Here is a 23,781-nt window from a genome sequence, read left to right as displayed (position 1 = left end):
CTAATACTCTCAGTATTTCAACCACATGAATAGGCCACACTGAATTTAACTTTCAGATAAAGCACTTGCAGGCACACATGCTTCTCCTGAAACAGGCACGTTTGTGCTCTCTGGTTGGCAGCAGCACGTAGGACACAAACATATTTTGCAGCCATGCTGCACAATACAGATTACACACCACAACCCCTACAGTTCACCTCTGAGAGCCCTTTGGGAAGGCAGGGAGGTGTGAGTGCAGGCACCAGACTTGTACCTAAGGAGCCCTGTGGGTGCCTCCACCCGTTCTGTAACTAGAGGCACAGAGCACTATTGAGTCAGTGGCAATGCTCGTGCTGACCTGAATGGCAGCAGCTGCTCTCAGACTCTTACTTTGTGATGCACTTTCAGTTCTGATAACTGTTTTATGACTTGTATTTCCCTTTTTCTTTTCTAACATTGAGCTAACTGCTGGGATGTGCTGTCTTTACAATGCGTAGTTGCCCAGTAATTACAGATATCTTTTGAAAGGAAGCAGAAGAAGAATAAACCGTGGAATCCCAAATCAGATTAATGTAATGTGCATTTCTAGATTACAATTAGTAACAGGATGACATGTTGTCATGGTAACATGTGAAGCTTAACTACAAGGTCCTAAAATAAAGCAATGACATATGTGTAGGTTTCTAACCATTTGCATACTATCCACATGAAAACATAGATAATTTCTACAACACTCAGGCAATTAAACCCTACTTCTTTCTTCTGAATTAAGTGTTGAACTAAAATGTCAGGCTTCTTTCCTAGTATTTATGCAAAACCTCACACTATAAATTATAAATGTTGATAATTAAGCCATCCATTTTGTAACAACTTAAGCTTTCTGCCTTTTGGTTTCATTTTAGAACAATTACTGTAAGGAATGTAGAGCACTCTTCATTCATTGTGGTTTGTACCACATCGATCTCCTTGAAATTCTACCACTTCCTCATACAAAATTTTCCCAACCAATTTTGGAAAAGTCTGCTTATTAATTACATTGATAGACCAGTGGATGTGTTTCATGTGGCTGAGGATTGAGAAGTAAAACCCCAACTTTACCTCAAATCACTGGAAGAAAGCAGTAAACTTTTCATGTGAGATTGCTAGCTAAGACAGAGAGCCTAGTTACTATTTTCTAATTGCCTTATGGTGAAAAGTGTTGTCTACTTGTTAGAGAGTCTGAATTTCTTTCACTAAGCAGAAGTTAACTTGTTTAATGTGCTATACATGGTAGAGTTCCCAGGACATGCTTTACGTGTGTTGTCATTTCATGGTAAACCTTCAGAGAATGAAAAATTGGGTGCTGTGTTCTGATTGCTTTATATCCACAACATTGTTTCGGACAAATTCTTTAGTCAAAATTAATATGCTGCTAAATTCTGTGAGTAAATGCAATCTCCTTCTGTCACCCTAATTAGACAAGATGGGCAATGTTACATGGAAAATATGGTTTCTTTGGCAATTCACTTATTTATGTATACTTTACTGTATAGACCATTGGAGGATATTGAAAATACAGCTTACAGGTTGCTCCTTAAGCGACCTTTAAATCCCAAATTCTGTTCTTCACACCACTATGGTTGGCAAATGCTGCAAATACAATGATTGACTCTGGCGTGATAATCACGTTATATTCAGAATAATGCAGCTGCTGGGAAATGTGTCACATACACAGCAGAGTTCCCAGGATAAGCCGCCTGCTAAAGCATGGCTGATGTTTGTCCTTGTGGCCTTTTGAAAAGTGGGAACTCTGATTTTTGTGTTTCATAAATCTACCTGTATTTCTTACTTGCAGATGAAGGTTTTTAATATTTTAATTTACTGTGGTTATGGGGTGGAGGGAGGGACATGTGCATGCTGGGTTTTGCCAGTAATCCTTTGGAAATCCTTTAGTGCCTTAAGGAGGCAGAGGGGTAACAGGCCCTAGGATTACAGAAACTTGTTCAAATCTCTTTCCTGCTTTAGCAGAATTCCTTTAAAATATACTGTGCCTTTGGCTCTAAATATATTTGCATTAGAAATCAGTAGCCATGGGATTACGGACAGGGATTTTTGCCCTGTAGAAATGCTAGGAAAGAGAGTATACTATTTCATGTATAGGATATCATCTAAAAATATAGCTAACTTAAATTCTACCATAGGGATCCATACTAGGAAAGTTGAAAGTTGCAGTTAAAGGCGGACAAAAAAAAAAAAAAAAAAAAAGAAAAAAAGAAAAAAAACCAAAAACAAACAAACAAAAAAAACCCCACAACCAAAAAAAGGAGAAAGTTTATATATACTGGATTAAATGCTTGTATCATTGAAGTGACTGGCAAATTTCCACGGGCTTTCTTGGGACCAAGATTTCATGCTTGCTTCTGCTTGGCTCAAGAAATTCTCAGATGTGGTAGATATGTGGGGTGTCATGTTCTCTTTAATGTTGTAGGAGAGGAAAAGAGAGATTAGTAGTTTTGGACACCTGCCTTGATTTGGAGTTGCTGGGATCTGTGGTATAAATCTCTGTTCACTATTGTTTCTCTTTTATTCATTGCTTTGGGAATATGAATATGCAAATGTAAATTCCAATGTGAGAGGTTCCTGTGCAGTGTGCACTAACCAATGCCAAACAACCTCATTTCTCTACTCTCTGAACTGTGGTCTTTTTGAAAAAGAGGGAAAATGTAACTAACAGATGAAAACCACTCCAGTGCCAAAAAAGACTACATGAGGCAATGTATCACTCACTGATGGTCCTAAGCAGCTCTTAGGAAAAGCTCAATAAGCTTTTAACTCATGAGTGAATTTTATCTTCTAGGAATTAAGAACAATTTGTTGGTACAGAGCTAAATTAAAAGAAAAAAAAAAAAAAAAAAGAAGGCCTGAAAATCAGACTGGTGGTGGTCTTCTGTTTTGTTCCCTGTGATGACAAGCAAGTTTTAAAGAATTTGTAAATAGTTAAAAGAAAATCATTACATGGCTCACAGTATGTAAGACAAGGCCCAGCATGAAACAGATTTTTATAGCTTATTTATAACTTCACACTTCTGTCTTTTGTTTGGAACTTGGAAAAGGAAACCATGTAAATTAAATAAGGAATGAAGACTCTGCACATATTTGTTAACTGAAACAAAAATATTTCCCCACCTCCTGAGGTATTTGTGACTAATCTGTGATGAATAATGTACAGAGATCTTGCCTTTTGAGCTCCAGTGCTGTACAACTGTTTAACACTTTTGCACAGCCAACAGAGGAGTGGTAACCAGAAGTCATGAAGAGCAGTTGTTAGGGCCACAAATTTGGATCCATTTGAAGAAGTACCAAAGAAAGCACAAAAAAGTTGGGATTTATGGTGTGATACTTATTAAGCAGGTGTAGCAGTTAGACTGGGGAGGGAGGGGTGTTTGTAAATAAATGCAAAAAGTTTAAACTCTGACCCATGACCACCCTGTCACTGGGTGTCACATTAGTTTCAGCCATGTGAGAAGCTTCAATAGTATAAAAGAGGCCACTCATATTTTAACTGTTTCATTAAAACCTTCTGGATAACTCTTCAGCAAAGATTTCCACTCTAAGACATTTGCCATTGATATCAACTGTACATATGTATTAATATTCAGTGTAACTAGGAGGATACAGAATTGTAATGAAGTCACAAAGTCTACTTGATGATCACAAATTTGTAACTCTCACAAATTATGTAAGATATGTTGACATTTTATCTTGTTAACAAGATGTATTTTTCTATGTTAGCTAAATGTATAATTTGTATAATTTTGTATATTAAATGTATGCATATTTTAAATTAAAAACATTATAATTTTATTATTTTAACTTTAAAATGGTGACAGAGCTTCTGAAATACAGTTTTATATACAACTGTATCCATGGATAGCAACCCAGGAAGTCTCCGTTTTGAGGAGGGGGCCACCTGATCTTTTAACAGGGTAAGGAAATTGTTACACCCGAGCTCTTGCTCCTTTTGGTGGAGGAACTGCCATTCAGTTTCTGCTGAGTTAGTGAAATTAATATGAGTTGGCAGAATACTATGGGCTGTATCACTGCTCATGAAGTGGGTAACCTGAGCCGTCCCCAGCTTGTAGCTGTGTTTTGGATTCACAGTTCCTATATGTCAGGAGACAGTTCAAATCACCAACCCATTGGACGGTTTTGTGGGGGGAGGACACTGCTGGCAGAGATACAGCAGTCCCACAGAGCAGACAGGGAGACTGACTCAGTGACTTGGCAACTCCAGTCACTTCTCTGGAAGAAGGAGAACTTGTGTCTCTCACATGCGTTCCCTTTGGACTGTTTGTGCCTTTTTTGTTCCGATGATTCTGTTGTAAAATGCACAATAGCAAAAAATAGGTGCAAAATGCACATTGCACATTCTCTAAGGCCCTGCACCAGGGAAGTCCTGTTCTAGCTCATGCTGTTGGAAGAGCTCACCTACAAACGAAGCCAAGGTATGTGACACCCTTCTTGTTGGGCTTTTATCCAGCAAGACGTTGTAGGTTTTGTAGTGTGAAGCAAGTGTTTCTCTAGGTTTGCTGTTATCACTTATCTAATCTATTTGGAATGAAGGTCCTATAGGAAGACTGTGCACTTGCAATCAAGTTCAGTCCTCTTTTCATCAAGCAATGTCAAAACAGGATGAGATGCACTGTCTGCAAGAGAATATACCAAAGCAATATATTTCTCCAAAGCTGCATACTTGTTTTTAGTCAACCTCACAGGATGCCAGGGTATCAGGATGCAATTGAGTCTGCACCCAAAACCACAATTTGATCTCTTACTTAACAAAGGAACAGTATGCATCTGGTGACTGAGAATACTTTTTAGTAGACTAAGGGCTATGGTATGAAGAAAACCCAAAACATTTAAAAGCAAAGACAGACTGATATTAGTTTATGCTTATTTCTAACTAGAAAGTTTAATGCTATTTTCTAAAGCATTGATCTGACATGTTCTCTGAGTCTTGTGATCTCCTTATGTATAAGAATTAATATGAATCTCCTGACTTAATGCTTAAAAATTAGCATTATTCTTTTTTTTTTTTTATTTAAAAAACCCTGAGTGCTCTGGAAACCTGAACAGTGTTATCTGACTAGATCCCAAGTGTAAACAGAGTCCATCTTTCTTAGCTTTGTGGATGATAAATAAAAATGCTCTTCATTTAGCGGATGTATGCACTATGCAACATATCAGACCTACTATGGGACCTTCAGAAGTTTTTATTCTGGAATTAATCTCTTGATCGCAAATGAATATTTTTCCAATACTTGCAAAGACAGGCAAGTCACACATCACAATTCATGTACCACCTGCATATTTCACTAACTGACAGGGTTTGGTGTCCTGTGTAGAAAAAATTGACTTTTTTTTTTCCCCCAACATAATCAATAAACCTCAATCCATCAGAAAAAAAAACCAAAACAATATTTGCCTGTAAAAGAGAAGACTTTAAGGAAGGAATGAAGCAATACAAGCTATACTTATTTTTTTTCACATGCACCAGTGAAACCTCTCTATGATATTAACGTGTTAATGTGGAAATATGGTTTATTAAGTGAGCTGTAGAAACTTGGGCGATATATGCTCAGAAATGGCAGTTGACTAAAATCAGTGTGCTGATAACCAATAATAAGTGAAATTTTGTCTATCTTACTACCTCCCCTCATGTGAACAGCACCTATAGTGTTGAATGCACACACAGCATTTAAGACAGCAGGTCCCACTGGATCATAAATGCAGAAAAGAAAGATGTTTTCCTTGGATGTATTTTGGCATTGCTCAGGTATGTCACATCACTGCTTTTTCACGTGGTTTGGGTCCATGGGTAGTTGTTAATGAGAAAGATGGTTATCTGGACTAATTTCTGATGAAATCCCAGGGACCTCCCACTTTTCCTGCTTTGCAATTAGTAACTTGCAATTTTTCTCATGCTGGGACCACCAGGTATGCCTGTGGACCAAAGACAACAGTGCAGTGTGGTTGGGCTTGTATTCAAGCGTCACTTTGTACATGAGCAGTAAACAGGCCTTGTGATTGATCCACTGCTTCAAACTTGCTTAGTCACATAATCAATCTCAGACCAGTTTGTTACAATATATTATTTCAGAGCAACAGAAAATGTCCCTTATGTAACTACTGGCATAGTGAAAGCCTGTGACAATTGCAGATTGTCTGCAGGTGCAGGAGAGGAGTGTCCAAGGACTTGTGAATTTGGTGGATGATCTCAGGTGCCAAATCTCAGGATGATTGTAAGGCAGGCTGTAAAGATGGAGTTCCTGAAGCGGGCTGTGCAGAGAGCTGAGGGGAGCACATTCTCCACTCCTCCTGCCATTGCTTTTGGCAACTTGGATCCCTCACAGTGAAACGAAGCCCTCCCTGGTTTGTCTCCTTCTGCCGAGGCCAAGTCAGGCAAGCACCGTGCGGGCCCGAGAGCCTGCCGGGGTGCTGAAGGGACAGCTCCGGGGGGCGAGCCGCGCTCCAGCCGCTCCGAGGGGGATCCGTGGGGGCACGCTCGGCTCCCCGCCTTCCTGGGGCTCGGCGGACACTCAGGGGCCGTGGGCAGCACACCCAGGCCCGCGGAGCCGGCGCCCCATGCCCGGCGGCGGGGCCGGCGGCTCAGGCAGCGCTCGGCGCGATCACTTCCGTGTCAGGGCCGGCGCCCGTTGCCTGTAGCCCCCCGCCTGCAGCCCCCTGCCTGTAGCCCCCCGCTTGTAGCCCGCTGCCTGCAGCCCCCCGCTTTTACCCTACCCCCCTGCCTGTAGCCCCCCGTCTGCAGCCCCCCGCTTGTAGCCCCCTGCCTGAAGCCCCCCGCCTGCAGCCCCCTGCCCCCGCGGCGTGCGAAGGGGTCGGGCGCTCCGTCCGCGCCGCCGCAGCGGGGGAGCGGCAGCCGGGGGCGGCGGGGCGGAGCAGAGCCGCCACCACCCCCGCGGGTACCAGCTGCTGCGGCAGGGGCAGCGCCGGCCCCCCTGCCCTGAGGCAAGGGCTGGTTCTGCTTCCTCCCACACTCCGGCCACCCCTCGCTCTTCTCCCCGCCGCTCCCCCTGCGGCCGCAGACCGACCCCGAGCGACGCTGGCCCGTCCCCCGCCCGTACCGGCGGCTGCCGCGGCCGCGCCCCCCGCCCCGCCCGGGCACCGCCGCAGCCTCTCCCGCGGAGGGGGGCGGGGGCAATGTGAGTGAGCAAAGTGGGAGAAACTCCCTCCGGCTCGCCCGGGGGGGCTGGGGAGATTCGGAGCTTTTCTCTTTTTTTTTTTTTCTTTTTCTTTTCGCCTCCCTTTTATTCCAGCCCCGAAGTCACGCAGCAGCGGGTGACCGGCGCCCTCCAGCTCGCAGGCCAGGACCCCGTTGGCACCCGGCCGTGTGTGCATGCGGCGGGCTCCCTCCCTGCCTCCTCCCCCAGCCTCCCGCCCCCCGGATCATTCTATACCGGGGGAGCTGTGCACTGCGGTCCCTGCTCGGGGAATCGCTGCTGCTCTTCCCATTCGTCAGGGGCTTTCCAATCACCTGCCTCTGCCACCCTCTCCGCTCCGCTCTTTGTACTTTATTTTCACGTGCTCTTTACTAACACGGCTATTTTTAAATCCCGCTCGGATTTATTTCTCTCTCTTTCTTTCTTTCTCTCTTATTTTCTTTTTTTTTCTTTTTTCTTTTTTTTTCCTATTTTTTTGAGGGGGGTGGGTGGGGGAGGGAGGTTAACGTTTGCAGGTCCCTAACGGAAAGATCCCACAGCCAACCCAGCTCCGCCACTGCTGCATCCATCCATTCATTTTTATGGTCACTAACAGCCTATCCCGGTAGTGGAAGGTGCAGAGAAGTGGGAGGCAGGGAGAGAGATAGAGAGAGAGAGAGATCCGGACAGCGAGAATGGCCGAGAGAAAGAGGAACTGGAATAAAGAAGATGACCTGCCTGTATATCTAGCTAGGCCGGGCACGACAGCTCAGACACCGCGACAGAAATACGGGGGAATGTTCGCCTCCGTGGAGGGGGCCTATGAGAACAAAACCATCGACTTCGATGCCTACAGCGTGGGAAAGAAGGGGTCCCGGACCCCGCGGAGCGGCAGCCGGCACGACATGCTGGACGGAGGGGACAACTACAGCGAGACCGCCAGCGACATCAGCGAGATCTCCGGCTCTGTCATCAGCTCCCCGGGAGACCGGGAGGACAAGACCCCCGGCGTGGAGATCAAATACCCCATGGGGAAGGAGCTGCTGCAGGGCCAGGACAATGGACAGGTGAGCGGGGCCCGGGCTGGGGAGATGGGAGCCGCCGCCCCCGCTCGCTGGGCGAGCGGAGCCGAGATTGCTGTACCGAGCGGAGCCGAGCCGTGCCGAGCCGTACCGAGCCGTGCCGCAGAGCCCCGCTCGCCGGTGCAGGGGGCAGGGGGCCGCCTTCGCGGGGGAGTTTCGGCACGACAGGTCGGGGAGGGGCGGCCCCCTCCTTCCGGGCACGCTGATGCTCTGGGGAGAGCCCGGCTGGCCCCGAACTACCTCAATTGGCGGAGCTTAGCGGGGGCGGGAGGGGGCGACCCCAGAAATCGTTTTCCTTTGTAAGTGATGGCGATGAGTTTTCTCCGTATCTTTCCCTGCCCGTGCCGGGGGGCTGGAGGGCAGCTCGGGTCCCTCAGCACCTCCCGGCCGCCCCCCGGAACAAAGCCGGGCCCACTGCACTCCCGAACTCGCCGGGGAAACTCCGCGGAGCCTGTCCCAGGCACAGCTCCAGGATCTGCCCCGACCCCCCGCCCTGTCTCTGCCCCTGCTCCCCCCGGCTCCCTCTGCGCCTGCATTGTCTCCCCGGCAGGGAGCGCGGAAGGCGGGAGGATCGGTCGAAACCTCTGCCCTGGGTTCCCCTTCCCTGGGTCTGCAGCCTGGACTTATATTGTAGGCTCAAGGAGGAAGTGAGCCGGTGGGCTGGTCGGCCCCTGACGGCTGTGCATCTTCATCTTAGCCCCGTCGGTGGCATGCAGGCTGGAGGCAGACCCGAGGGGATGGCTCTCATGGGATCCCGGGCTGTCATTGATTTCCCCTTAGAAAGAAATGCGGCCTTGAAGTGATGCTTCTGCATGGATACACCCTGTTCCTGAATACCCAGCCTGAAGCCTCTGTGGCTTGCCTGCACTCTTTCCACAGGCTGAACTGAGAGTTTCCACTCTTTTCACCCCTCTTCAATTTGAGCATGAATGGGGTGCTGGTTTGCTCTGGCCTGGGGATTGCGTGCAGGTGCCACATGGCCTCCTGTGCAGTCCAGTGGGTGTCTGCTGTGGTGGGACACTGCAGCGAGCAGGCAGGGCTTGGTGGGACACTGTGCCTGGGATGCTGCTGCTTTCTCTGCAGTGATCCCAGGGTTGCCTTCAGAGGCTGTCAGCTGCAGTGCAGTCTTCTCTTTTCTAGCTCACCTGAACTCCTGAGTTTTTTTTGATCAGGACCCTGGGGCAGTGTGAGGGCACAGCATGTCCCATCTTCTAGCACATCCATGGTGCTGCATCTCCGTTTTCCCTACTTCCTAGTTCAGCCTGGGACTCAGGGTAGTGAGCAACACTGCACACTACTTCTCTGGATCCCACTGTGCTTTCAAAGTTGACCAAAGCGAGGTGAGGATGAAGTTAGGGGTAAAGCAGGCAAGGTTTGGCCAGTGGCTTAGGAAGATGCATTGTAAGCATACATGTGACCCCTGTGCAGTGACATCCAGAGTTTTTTACAAGTTTCAAACAATGATTTCTGGGAAGATGTGTCTGGGATGTGGCCTGGGTGCTCAGTGGCTTTTGTGTGTATCACAGGGATGGGTGTGCTAAGAGCCCCAGAGTGCATGTCCTTGAGGGAATTAACTTGGGCACAGCTTTGCAGTGCCTTTTACCCTCAAGCACCATGGGTGGAGGGAGGCATTCTGTGAGACAGAGAAAAGACAGAAGGGTTTCAATTAGCCATTTTACCTCTCCAGCAACTGCTGATACAGCATCTACCTGGCCTGGTCTGGTTGTGTTATCCCCCATGAGCTCCATGGGCACAGGACAGAGCAGGTGTGTGACAATGGGGCAGTGACAAGGAAGGCAGAGCATGACAGTGCTGTTAGGGTCAGTGATGTTAGTGAGGACAGAGAAGGCAATGCCACCTGAGTCAGTGCCATCAGGGACAGAGCAGGCAGGGCCATCAGGGGCAGTGCAAGGCAATGCCACCAGGATCAGTGGTATGGGGACAGCGCGGGGCAGTGCCATCAGGGTCAGTGCTATGGGGACAGTGCCATGGGGACAGCGGAGAGCACTGCCATCAGGCTTCATGCCGTGGGGACGGGGCAGGCATTGCCATGTGCAGCACAGCAGAACCCACCGCCGAGGGTTATATTCCCCGTCCCCACCCTGCGGCAACCCACGCGTGGGATCCTGCCGGTGACCTCAGCGTGCGAGCGGGGCGGCGGCGGAGCTGGCGGGGCGGCGTTTCCCAGAGCCGGTGCAGGAGGGAGGGAGGCTCCGGCTGGATTGATGGGCTGTGAAGGGGGGCCAGGCGGAGGGGTGGGGGACAGGAGGGAAGGAAACGCTTCCTGGGTTGCGCTGAGCGAATCCTGCTCCGACCTGCAGCCGGGAGGGCGCTGCTGCCGCCGGCAGAGGCAGCGCTCGCCGACCCCCCCGGGAGCCGCGTCCCTGTTTGATTGCAGCCGGAAAAAAAAAGGTGCCCGGTTTGCCGGGCTTCCCTTCCTCTGGGCGACGGAACTTCGCCCCCATTCCACCGCTGTGCCGGGTCGCCCCCGCCCCGCCCCATCACCCGACCGGGCTTCTCATTATTATTCGTCTCAGCACCGCCGGTGTTGTTCCGCTAGGCTCGGCTCGCTCCTCGGGTTCGTTGCGTGCTCCCGGCGCTAGGGAGAGCCGACATGTCTTACCAGGGCAAGAAGAGCATCCCCCACATAACGGTAAGCGGCCCCGGGCGCAGCGAGCGCTGCCCGCGCTCCTTTGTTCGCGGGGCGGGGAAGGGCGTGCGGCGGGAGCGCCGCGGCCGCGCAGCGCCCGGGGCCGCGGGCAGCCCCAGACTGCGGGGCCGGGACTCCCCGGAACGGCGGGGTGCGGGCGCCGCCGCCCGTCCTCCTCCCGCTGGGAGCTCTGGGCGAGGACTGATTTCATTTAATTTTATTTTAAAATTTCATTAATTCATTTTTATTTTATTTCTTTATTGTATTCTGCCTCCCCTCGCTCGCCCGCCGCCCAGACGGGGCTCAGCGCTGTGTGCTCGCTCCAGCCCGGGGCGGGGAGGGGAGGGAGGGCCGGCGGGGGGCTCGTCCCGGCGCTGTCGGGGCCGGGGCCGGGGGTACCGCCCTCCCGAGGAGCCGGGCCCGGGGAGGCTCGGCCGCCGGGCGAGGCAGAACAAAAGAGGGAGGGGACCACCGCAGCACAACGTGCCCCTGCCACCGCCCCCCGCAGTGGGCAGGGGCAGCGCAGCCTCGGCGGGGCAAGGGCGGTGGGCCGCGGGGAGGCACAGGGTGCGGAGAAATGGGAGGTGGGCGAGCGTGGGCGTGGGGGAAAGCGTGGAAAATCAAAGAGCGCCATGATGCCAGCACCAACACCTCTGCTCGCTATTAATACATCAGGCGTGGTGGGAATCAGAAGTCAAAGAGTTAATCATAAGCATCCTCTTCCTATCGGTGCCTGTCTCCCGCTGGATGCTTTTGTACCCGAGCAGAGAGAGCTACAATAGGGTGTGCTTTCCATGCCAGAAAGAGAGGACCTGGGTTCTTTGATACAGTATATGCTTTGGCTTAATACCCACGATCTGGGGATATAGGGGCTGAGATAAAGAACAGGCAGAGCTGGCGGATAGGGGTGTGGTGGGGCAAATCGCACCCGGAGCTTGCTCACACGGCAGAGGCTTCCCCCAGCACCGGTGTTGGTCTCCAGGTTTTTGCTTTCCTCTTGGGGGACTGGATCAGTGGATGATGGGGTCACTGTTGGTGTGGCACAAGATTGCTTGGGTTCGTGGAGCTTTCCCTGGAAAGCTGGCACGGTGTGACGCGGGGCAAGTTTCGGTGGCTGAAAGAGCGGGCTGCCTGGTGGGTGTGGCACCTTCCTGAGCAAACCTGGTGCTTATCGACATTAGTGGAGCCAGTGTTAAAAAGCTTCAAAGCTCCTCGCGGTTTTCTCCCTGTACAATAAAAGCATCCTTCAGTCGAAATATTTGATCGGGAGGGAAACACCATCCTTCTAAAAGCTGAGTTTCATGATACATAAGTGCCGTCGCATTTATGCAGGTTTCCACTATCAACAGGCAGCAGTGCCTGGTGGCCAGGGCTGAAGCTGGGTGCTGCAGTGGCTTTTTACGTGATTGCTCCTCTTGCCTCGTTCCTCAGTGCGTTGTGTGACTTACTCAGGGCGTGTCTGTGTTGGGAGAAGCCCCGGTTTCCCTCTGGGTGAGTGTCAGGTGCTTTGTGCATGGCTCAATCTTCATTTGAAGCTGGAGTGTTACAGGGTCACACCCACAGCTAGTTCTTTGCTCTCCAATTTGGAGTAGAATGAGAAACTGGAAGAATTAGGAGTCTTTGCCTTAGCATTAACAGTTCCTTTTAATTTCATCACTTCTCACAATTTTTTTTCTCTGTGCTGTGGAGAGGATTGCTGTGAAAAAGAAAGCCCAAACCTCAGCCTTTTCTCTTTGAAATGGCATGTGCTGAAGCTTCTATAAATGAATGTTCATTAACATTACTGTTGAGTTTTGTGACCAAATCAAAGGCATGAATTAACATTAGTGAAGTTGGCAGGCATCAGGGCTGGACTGTTTTTGGGTTTTTTTTTTTTACACTTCTGGCCCTTCTCCTCCAGCAAAAGCAAATTCGGCGCTTTGTGTTACATCTTGTACACACTGCCTGTCTCACAAGAACCCACAGGGTCTATCTCTGTGTATCTTCTGGAGCCCCATTCCAGTGTGGTAAACTAGATGTTTCATCTGGCCACTAAGGAAATACATTGTAGCTTCAAGTCTTCTGGGCTCTGTATTATGCAACAACAGTGGTGATGAAATATAAAAATGTCATTTATTACTGTTCTTAACATTTCCCCCAACTCACATGCTTGCTTTTTGGAGCTATACCAGCTCCTAGGTTCATTGGAGAAGTGAGAAACTAATTTCTGATGGTGTCCTGGGCACTGATACTTTGCTGTGGATTTTCCAGAACCAAGACTGTGTTACTTGCATGGGGCCAGGAGCTGTCCTGAGCACACAACAGCAACACCCAGCAACAGCATCCCACCACAGGCACTGCAGTCAGCAGTCAGTACCCGATTCCCTCTGGGATCAGGTCTGCAGCATCAGGAACTGGGAAGGAAGAGGCAGCAGCTGGTTTCACCTCTGATTGGTGTGGAAGCAGATACCACTCTTGGGAAGACAACCCTGTGGCAACCTGTCTGGGTTACTGCTCTTGGTGCATGTGGCCATAACTTCCTCCTTGTGCTTAGCCTGACTGTGCCTCACCTCCTGACTCCTTTCAGACAGGGCCTGACTGATAGCCCCTGCACCTCTTTTACTCAAAGCAACTTTATTCCTGCTTTCCCTTCTCCCCCTGCTCGTGGTAAAGACACTCTTGCACACAGCCCTCTTTGCACTGGGCATCTCCCTGCTCTCATTCACTGATCTGCATGGGGTTTTTAGTTTCATCTGCCTCTTTTCCTTTCCATTTCAACTTGTGAAAATTCATGCTTCTTGCATTTTATCTCATGTGTGGCTGTCCTGCTGCCTGCTATGCATCTCATCCAGGCTTGCTGTTAGTGGAGCACCAGCACTGTGCCAGTGTAAGGTGCCATTCAGTTGTGAGTCAGACTGGAGAAACTGGGCCCTTTTGTGTAACTACTGTGGGAGGGTAAGGACCTCTGCATTTGAAGCACCAGATCAGTCTGGGGATTTGTAATAGAAATGCATTGAACCATTAAGTGTAAGCACTTCAGTCACGTCTTCTGCACTGTGCTGAAGTCCTTGGCAGGTGGGTTTCAAACCGCTGGTTCAGGAGTGTTAACTGGGGATGGAGCAGGGTGTGCATAATGTAAGGGTGGCCAAGAGTGCAGGAGCACTTTTCCCAGCCTTTGTAGTATGGATAGCCACCACATCCATTGCTGAGGTGTTTTTCTGCAGGAGGTGGCAATCTTTTGTGCTTTGGTTGTGCTGGATGTTCTCATGCAGGCCAGAGTTTTCAGGATATAGCCCCCCAGCCCATTGCTTTTAACATCACTATTATACTCCTCTTGTGCAGCATATCACAGGGAATCAATGGAGATGATGACACGGAAATACCTGTTACAAATTATTTTGGCTTCTGTGTTTTGGTAGCAGCTGGCAATTTTCAAGCAAGGCCTGAGCTTAGATGAACTCAGAATTGTAGCATGGTTTAAAAGACATGTGGCATGTTAAATGCCTGTGACAGGACATGTTTGTTCCAGCAGCAACTGCACCCATTAAAACATAATCTGTGTGAGCTCAGTGAAGAGGAGGTGTGAACACCATTCTACTGAGCAAAGGCAGAATAGCTAGTCACTATTCTGCAAGGAGGCATTTGGGAGAGGAAAATGGTGCCCAAATCCCTTGGGGAAAAAAGGGAATCATCCTTCTGGGTATGGTCCAAGGATTGACATATGAGTGGGGAAATGCACTGCTGGTCCTGAGCTGACAGACTGTAAGACACAGGGAGACAGAGAGCACAGAAATGTGGTGTTACAGAGGAAGGATCTCCTACTAAGCGTAACAAGAAAAGAAAATAGAAGATCTGGCACTACATGAGAAAAAAAAAAAAAAAACCAGATGCAGACAAATGGGGAGACTGAAGAAATTCAGAGTGGGCACAGAGAATAATTTTACTTGTTACCTTTAGAATTGGTATGAAGAGAGATGAGAAGCAAGTAGGCTTCATTGAAGATGGCAGAATACTTTGAGAGAGAAAAAATCCATTAATCTGGATTTCTGCTGTATGACACACTGGTTCAGGATGGAAACTTTCTGTTTGGTCTGCACAAAGTGCTGGGATAATGTGTGCTGTTCTGGTGTGAGATAACAGCAGTGTGAGAGCTGCCAGCCAGTTCATTTTGGACACCAGGGGGGACATATCCTACAGACGCAGGGCATGGTGAGTACGTGGAACGGTGGACCAAAGTCCTTTTCTAGGTTTGGATCTATTCTGTATCTCCCCGATTATGTTTTTTTACCACTCACCTTTGTTTAACATGGTGTATGAAGCTACGCTCAGTGTTTGAAAAGCCTACTGTGTGCTGGGCATGGGAACACTGCCTCATGTTCCCATGCCCAGCACCAAGATTCTGCTCTTGGTGCAAGATTTTGGCTGATTTAGGCTGCACTTTTTGTCCTGTTTTAAAACACTAAGGTCTGGAACTCTGGATGCCTTTTTACTTTTTAACATATGCTTAATCCTCAAAATTACATGTTCGCATGTGTGTCTGTTTAACAGACTTTCCCCCTCCCAGTGTACTCATCTGTTGGTGAACACAGGTAAATTCACATTGTGTAGTGGACTGGACTTCAGCCTGGCAGATCTGGGATGCTTCAGCTGCTTCACTATAAATTTTTGGACTTCCAGCCACCATTTCTATGATTCTGTGACACAGCTTTTCCTTTCTTTTTTCTATAGGAGAAAAAGTAGCTAGTTTTTCCTATGTCAGTTCCATATGGTGACTTAAATTGCATCCAGAGTAGGTCCTTTTGGGGACATTTCTATGGAGACTGAAACCTTTGGCAGAGGGACAGAAGGAAGGGTTTGAGGCAGTGATTCCTTTAACTGCCACAGCAAGTTCATCAGTCAGTGCCCTCAGCAGACCATCAGTATTTTCAGCATCATAGCTGGTGCCACTACAGAGAACTGAGCTGTGCTTTGCTGGAAGCTGGGCAGGTTTGGAAAGGGGACAGTGGCTGTCTGGGAAGACATCTGATGCAGTGGGGTGCTTGTCTGAGTCTTCTTGCAAATGCTGAGAGCAACTGCTGCCAATGAACCACTTTTCTGATGAGAGATCAAGATCTGTTTGCTTTGCTGCCATTTCTTTCAGAATCAAGAATTATTTGAGTGGTAAAAGTGTGAAACTTCCATTTTCATTTGAAGGAGCCAGCAGAGGCCACTGGCTTGTGAAGCACTTGGGAGTTAGTTGAGATAAACTTGGATTTTGTACATATGAGAGAGATAAATGCTTTTGTATGTATGAGAAAGAAGGAATAGAGATGAGCAGCAAAATAATTTGCAGGTTTCTAATCTTGCTACGTGTGCAGATGGTTGCCTTGTTCCCTGAAGCAGATACTTTGGGATGATGTTTGCTTGTCACAAGACAAAAGTTTTCATCTGTAGTCCATGTCCTAATGAGTTTTAAGGTGTAAGGTATTGTTTATGAATAATAAATGTTCCTACTGACTTCAGTGGAAGTCTACACTCAGTATAAAATCTCCTATGTGTAATTGTGAGGACCCAGGTTGCTGGCTAGAGGAGTAGGCAGTGCTCAGAGTGAAGAGGCTGTGGAAGGGAAATCAGGGCTGATACCATGTGAGGTGAGGCAGCAACTTGCTCTCACTGGCAGAAAAAGTAGGTATGTGACACAACATGACAGCACAAAGTGTCTGAGTGCAAATAGTACACATGATATCCACTGCATTTAGCTGATCATGAATTATCATTGCTAACATCATCTTAAAGGCATTTTCTACTATTCTGTTTCCCTTGCATCCACCTGGTCTGTCAGAGAAGGGATTCCATATGGTCTTAGCTGGATTTTGACTGTGATTGGTGCCAAGTCAGATATGTCCCAGTAACCTGATGCAGATTTCTGATTAGAACTTAGATAAAACACAGTTTCAGTTCAGTGGCCTAGAGAAGTCAGTCATGCTGTAAATGACTGTTATTTTCTTCCCAAGTTTAAGCTTTCCTATGAATGGCTTGCTGGGATTTTGAGATCCCCTTTAATTGACATAACCTGCTATAACCCAGGGGATGGGTATAACAACATATGATGCAATGGTTTCAACTCTTCAGCCACTACTTAGATGAGACCCCTGCTGATGCCAATGAATATTGTCATCAGTAAAAAGTTCGTTGTGCTTCCCTTCTAAAAGCAAAGCAAAGATGGCATTTTCAGTGAAGAGATCCCCATGGAGTTGGTAGCTGTAGGAGTAGCCCCTTTAGAGTGGGTGATTAGGCAATGAAACTGCCAGCTGAATAGGAAGCCAGGTCTCAAAAGGGGAGACAAAAGAACATCAGATCTCTTAAATGAATAAAGATGAATGAATACATTGGCTACAGACCAAGATAGAGCATTACTACAATCAGCATAATCCTTCCTAAATTAATTGCCATATAGTAGAGCGCATCTGTTAAGAAAAGAACCTTAAAAGCAGGATTCTCCATTAGTGGCCTATCAGAAATGATGCCTCAAGGATGGAGTGTTTTACAAGGAGTTCCCAGAGTTGATTCAGGGTTCACCCTAGCTAAAAGCCACTTCCTATGGAGGGTAATCTAGATGTGAAATTCAAAAGGAGGGATACCGCTGATTAAAAGCAGATCTTTTATAAGCAGACAGTACTTCATGAAATCCCATTTACAGCTCTTTGATCCTTATGAAAGGATTTTAAGCAAACATTCCTCTTGGGAAGGATATCTTTCTTCTTCTGCTATTAAGTTTTAAAATGTTCCTTATTTGTAAGTACTTTGCTAAAAGTGAGATAATTTAACTGTATTGTATTACAGCTGGGTCTGAATCTGACCAGCTCTGACAAAAGACAGCCAAATATATCCACACACACACACAAAAAAGTAAATCTCTTGTATAATGTGGGAAATAAGTATGCAAGAATGAACACATGGGAGCACAGAGGAGCTCTGAGTGTCTCCTTCCACTGTTTGTCAGTGGGTCTTCAGCCTTTGAGAAATGTCTTCCTTGCAAATAGTCTTCTTGCGGAGATTTAGATAATCAAGGAGAACACAAATATCAGCCTGTGTTTCTTGTACCTTCCCTCTGAACTGAATTTTGTGTCTTTTGTATCTCTCAGTGGACTCTTTAAAACCTTAATAACAAAGAATTCTACCTCTCAAATGCTAAAAAAGTAATGTCTTGGCTGCAAGTGTGATAACATGATAATGCCTTTTTATGTCTGTTGCATTTGATCTGATGTCTTTTAAACCACATGCCTTTATAAACAGAGAACTGAAGTGCAGGTGGATTTAGAATTTAAACTGTTTCCAAATGGCTATTTAGCATAAAATCCTTAGTCATCTTCAGGGCTCTTGACTAATCTGGGTTGTAGAGAAAACAGCCATTGTTGCTCTGGAGATGTATGGACAATGTAATATTCTAGTAAGTCCTTACAATTACACAGAGGGTGAAATCACTGCTGAGTGTTTCCTCATCCTCTAGGCATGGAAAATCTGGGTTTCAGTATTGCAAAGACTTTTTTTGGTTGGCAAAAGCTGCAATGCAGCAATTGTAAAGGTCCAAAGCAAGAATTAAGCAGCACAGCACTTAGACCTGTATGCTGCATAAGTTATCTGAACTTAATTGTATATAAATGGTAAAGCAAACTGTAGATAGTTAAAAATATATGGCTTACTTGATTTAGAGATGAAGATCTGATAGGAAGAGGTTCCATTTGTGGAAGAAAACCATAAGAAAATGTAATAGCATATATTGGAATTGCAGTCTATTTGATGGAAACACTACTCTTGGAGTTTCTTGGAATCTTTTTGTATGGCTAGAATACATAATGGCTTTTTTTTTTTTTTAACTCCATCTTGTGTCACAGACGTGTGATTTTCTCTGAAAGGTTCCTGCAGATGCAGTGCATAGATATTGATGCTGTAGAGAAGTGTGTGGTTTCTATAAGTTGTGCTGCATTGTATTTTGACACGCTGCACCAATTTGAAATAATGTTTGGTAAATCTTATGGCAGTTTTATTTTTTGTGTTGCTGTGTTTTAGTAGTTCCAAGAAGCAGATTTGAGAACTGCGTATCTAAAAGCTATTTGAATTTTGTTGTGTATTTTTAGATACCTCTAGCTCTGAGGGGAGTGGGTGAATGGGAAAAGGCTAATTTTAAATTTCTTTGCAACTGTTCTTGCTCTAGCATTTGGTTTGTAATTTCGAATAATCTACAGCAAAGTGATTTTCTGCCCAAGGACAGAAAATTAATTTGTTTTTGCATGGAGCCCTGTGCAGGACTGGGGTCTATGGCAGGGCTCAGGCTCGTGGTCCTGAAGGTTGGTCAGATGCTGCTTCTCTCTGCTGGCTTTTTGCCATTGGTGTGCATGAAAATGTGGACACGCTTCACAAGAGCTGAGCCAAGCTGATTCAAACCCCAGCAAAACAGGCAGTTTGTACAAAGTGTGCCAGTCACCATCTTCCAGATGTTTCGTGTTGCTCTTGCTGTAGTGGAAACAATAGTTGTGAGGGAGCGACAGCCGCCGCCTCCAGTCTAAGCAGCCAGCCCCTCCTCCTGCAGCAAACGCGCCGCGTTTGTGGCATCTCCTTCTGCTGCCATGAAAATTGCTGTCATGTCACAGACTAAGCTAGGCAGCTTTGCTGCCAGGTGAAGCAGGAGAAGCTAGACTGTGATTAGGAAAAGATCCCCAGCGAAGCAGTGTGCAGGGTTTGAAGGTGAAGGGCTGGGAGTAGTAGGAATGGCTGTATCATACTCGGCAGTGGGCTGAGCCGGGGGGTGCCTGAGCGCCTGTAAAATGGAGCTGCAGGGGACACAGCAGATATGCATCATGGCTGAGCTTGTGCTGTGTCATGGCCAGGCACAGAACTCAGAGGCAAACAGCATTGCAGCAATGCTATTGCATCATTGCAATAGTGATGGGTGGAGAAGAAACACCTTGGCTCCCAGACCCTGCAGTGACTGTGGAGCATGGCTTTACAGTGTGCTTTCTGCATCTCCCTTGTCAATGAGAGCAGGGTCTTTTACCCCTTGCATCTTGGCATCCCATGAACTGTACAATGTAATACTCCCTCTCTGTTTTGCCATGTTCCTACTGCCTATCCTTGGCAGCCTGGAGGGAGGAGAGGGCCCCAGCAGCTTCTTTTGGCTTGCAGTGGGAAGAGGTGGGCTGGCAGCTTCTTGTGCCAGGCAATGCACTGAAGGCTTGGTATGGAGCCCCTGGAGCTCAGCAGGCAGGGCACCAGTGCCCGAGGCAGCTGTCAGCAGAATAAAAAAGTGGCAGCCACCCTAGAAAGGCTGACAGTGCTGTCACCTCCTGAGCTGAGTGATGAGCCTGTTGCTCTTTGCATTGTGAGAGCACCTGAGGGTCAGTGACTGGCTGAGGGTACCTCTGGGAGCTGGGTGTTCTTCCTCATGGAGATTACAGCTGGGAAAGAGAAATACAGGCCAGCACTGCTGGGATTAGTTCAGGAACTTCAGGTCACTCCTCCCTTCCTTCACTGCTTTCCCCAGGGTACTGCAAAGTGTGTCTCTCCTCCAGCCCAAAACAAGGAGAAGAGGACTCTGGTCCCTAATTTATCTGGACATTTGTCACTTGGTAAGAAAATTGCAAGCAGACTTCCTGACATCATGCCCCTGGTAAATAAATGACCCCTGGTCATACACAGCCTTCTGCATGCCCAAGAAGGCTAACCCACTTCACAGAGCCTGTGTGTGCCCAGATTTCTGTTCAGGATTTCACTGCAGCAAGGACCAGTGACCTAAACAAGTGCAGGATCACCCAGGCTCCAGTGCCTGTCCCTGAAGCCTGTGCTGGAGCTGTAGCAGGTAATGAATACTGCACATGAACCAACCATTTGTATGAAATCTTGTTTCATGAAGAATACAACAAATTGTCAATATTAATCTGTGCCTCCTTTCTAGTAATTTATTTTTGTGTATTTTTTCCAGCCTATTCATGGAAGTGCATCTCTGTGAACTATGCATTCAGGCATTGGCTACTGCTGCTTTGGCTAAGGACAAGCCAGCCCTGGTCTGGAGCAGGGTGTTTGAGGCAGTGCTGGTTTCTTGGGGCACAGTGTGCTGCTGAGGTGTCCACAGGGCACCCAAACCTCCCCTGGGCTGCTGGTGCCTGTCGACACCATCTGTCTCAAGGTGCTCTGCTTTGCAGCAATCTGTAACGTGTCCTACACTTGACAGATCAAGCTGATTGGGAGATGTTCCAACAAAACTATTTTTCTTCTGAATTTGCTGATACGCTGGAATGGAAGCATGCTAGAGATGCTTCCACAGCTCTCAGATTCTGATGAAAGCTGGGCAAGGCTCCGCAGCACTGTCCCCAGTGGCTTGGCAGTCTACCTGGGGTTGTGTGTTTTTTTGGCAGCCTAGTCTTCCATGACTTCCGATACCCAGCTGGGGGAACCTTAGCCTCAGGTGCAGGACTGCTCTTGCAACAATTCTGAATTGTTTGTATTTTCTTCTGAGGTGTAAAGAATTAAAATTTTCAAAGTCTCCATGAAGTGCAGATTATTTATTCTCTACCAGAATTTCTTACACCCTCCAAAATTCTGAACTAAGAGAGACTTTGTAGCTGAATGTTCAGTAATCCTTTATAGGAAATGAGGCCTAATTTAATGGCTGTCTCCTTAATTGAGTTCTTTTTTAGACTGCATTTGTATCTTTTTTAGATTAGCTTATTCTAATACCTAATTTTGTTACTTACATATTTATATCTATATGTAAAAACATTTAAAATCCTTATGTCTACAGTTATTTTTCTGGAGCTGCGCTTCAGTTTTCAGTCTGTTTTATTTTCCTTGCCTGTTACATTTGTTTCTACTTATTATGCATCTTCTCCTGTTTTAAAAGAAATGAAATGTAGAACTTCTTGATGAGGGTGCAGATTTTTGCACTCCTTAGCAGTGACAGATGCAGTGCTCTGGGAACACTGCCTGCCTCTATTAGTAAGCTTGTGCCTCTTGTAATTGGACAGTATTAATGTTTAGGAAGGCAACTGAATGAGCTTAAAAAGAGCTCACAATATGGTGGTCCCTGCAGGTCAGCAGGCAGCGTAGTAAATCATCATAGTGAGGAGGTGCAACTGCCAGCACGTGGCAAAATAACTTCTTACTATTCTGACTGCCAGTTCACAAGTCCTGCTGCAATTACAAGTGACAGTAGAGAGGCTGGGGAGAAAACAGGGAGCCTGCTCTGGCAAATTCTAGATGGAGGAGTTGCATTCATCTCCGTTCTCTAATGAGAGGGTAACAGTGTCTGAGGCAGGTCCTGGGGACACATGTCATCATACTTCTGTGCCTCGGTTCCCCCCCAGGGTCATGTTGCTCTGCACATGGAGAAGAGCTTCAGACCTGCTGTGCATATACTCTTTTGCTGTGCACTGTATTTAAAATGTCTTTTCCCCCTCTTCTTCCTCCCTTAAAAGTGTATGTTTCTCTCTTTTTCCTTTTTCTAAAATGATACAGAGAGCTATAAAAGCTTTGAACCTGCAAAATTGTTCAAGTTCAAGCTAAAAAGTAAATGTGCATTGTATAACAGAGGTTACATTTTAACGCCCCTAGCTCTGCCTTAGCACTTTTTAATGAACAGTTTTTTTAGAAATTTATTGGTTTTGTTGTCCTATTGTTATTTGGTTTTATAGATTAAGAATATATCAACTTGTTTGCTTTCTAAAGTGGGAACTCGGGACATTCATAGTTATATACTTGAGTCATGCTGTAATTAAAGCAGGAATTGAATCTGGACTGAGTAATATAAAACATGGACAAACTGGACATTCTGAGTTATTGTCTGGTGAGCCAAGGAAATAATTTATAATAAATGGCTATTTTTATGTGTGGATGGGAAAAAATGGTTCTGACTGCTTTAAGAGTTTTCCAGCATTCACAGTCACTTGGCAAAATTCTTTCCAAAAGTGTTATGTACTTGCCCAGCTGGCAACTCAGCCTCACACAACTACTTGCTCAATTCTCCCCCTGGAATATACCCCTGGAAGGGTAAAAGTGAAAAAACTCGTGGGTTGAGATGAAAACACTTTGATAACGGAAATAGAATAATCATAATAATAGTAATGATAATAATGCAATTGGTAGGGAAATAAAAAAGAGAGATTAGTGAAACCAAAGAAGGACAAATGATGCACAATACAATTGGTTACCACCCTCCTCTTGATGCCCAACCAGTTCCGAGGCAGTGCTCCCCTCATCAACCTCCCCCTGACTTTTTATTGCTGAGCATAATGCCGTATGGTATGGAAGATCCCTTGGGCCAGGTGGGGTCTGTCCCAGCTATCCCCCCTCCCAATTCCTTGTGCGCTCACCCAGCCTCTTTCCTGGTGATGGGCAGAAGAGATATTCACTCTCTAAGCTCTGCACAGCACTAGCTAAAACGTCCTTGTGCTATCAGCACTGTTTCCAGCACAAATCCAAAACAGCCCCATACAAGTTGCTGTGAGGAAGATTAACTACCCCTACTAAAGTCAGAAGAGCAGTGAAGTTACAGACTTGCCCTGTCTTTGGGGAGGTGGTAGGGGGCTGGCATTTCCAGTATGACTTCTTCAGTGAGAGAGTTTAAGTATTGGTTCTCTGGAATACGCACTGGTAAAATCTGTTTTCTATAAAATGTAGTTTTTGAGAACAGAAGATACCATTTGAATAGAGAAGAATATAAGGAGACAATTGTTGTGAACAGTAACTCATGCAGACTTGATTTTTTGAACAGTCCTTCTTGGGAAAAAAATAGTTTTCTTCCTGGCACTTTAGAAAATACCAGGAGGTGGGCCTTTGTGCTGTTTGTATGATATTTCAGGTGAACCAAACTTTGGAGGCTGCATTCTATTCTCATGCGTGGAGTGAGTGAGATAGAACA

General features: G+C 46.9%; 1 protein-coding gene across 2 annotated transcripts in view; it reads left to right on the top strand.

The window, feature by feature from the left end:
• The first annotated feature begins 7,306 nt into the window (after positions 1-7,306).
• The window catches only part of CRMP1 (collapsin response mediator protein 1), a 50,229-nt gene continuing 33,754 nt past the window's right edge, over positions 7,307-23,781 (top strand). The window contains exon 1 of one of the 2 annotated variants that reach the window (XM_053976242.1): positions 7,307-8,245. In XM_053976242.1, coding sequence (XP_053832217.1) covers positions 7,874-8,245 — 372 coding nt within the window. In that variant the 5' untranslated portion in view covers positions 7,307-7,873. Of the gene's footprint in view, positions 8,246-10,593; positions 10,914-23,781 lie in introns of those variants that run through there. The other variant, XM_053976243.1, reaches the window with a different exon arrangement.

Source organism: Vidua macroura, chromosome 4 (assembly GCF_024509145.1).
Source record: "Vidua macroura isolate BioBank_ID:100142 chromosome 4, ASM2450914v1, whole genome shotgun sequence".
NCBI classification, from domain to species: domain Eukaryota; kingdom Metazoa; phylum Chordata; class Aves; order Passeriformes; family Viduidae; genus Vidua; species Vidua macroura.
This window is presented reverse-complemented; position numbering and strand designations above follow the sequence as displayed.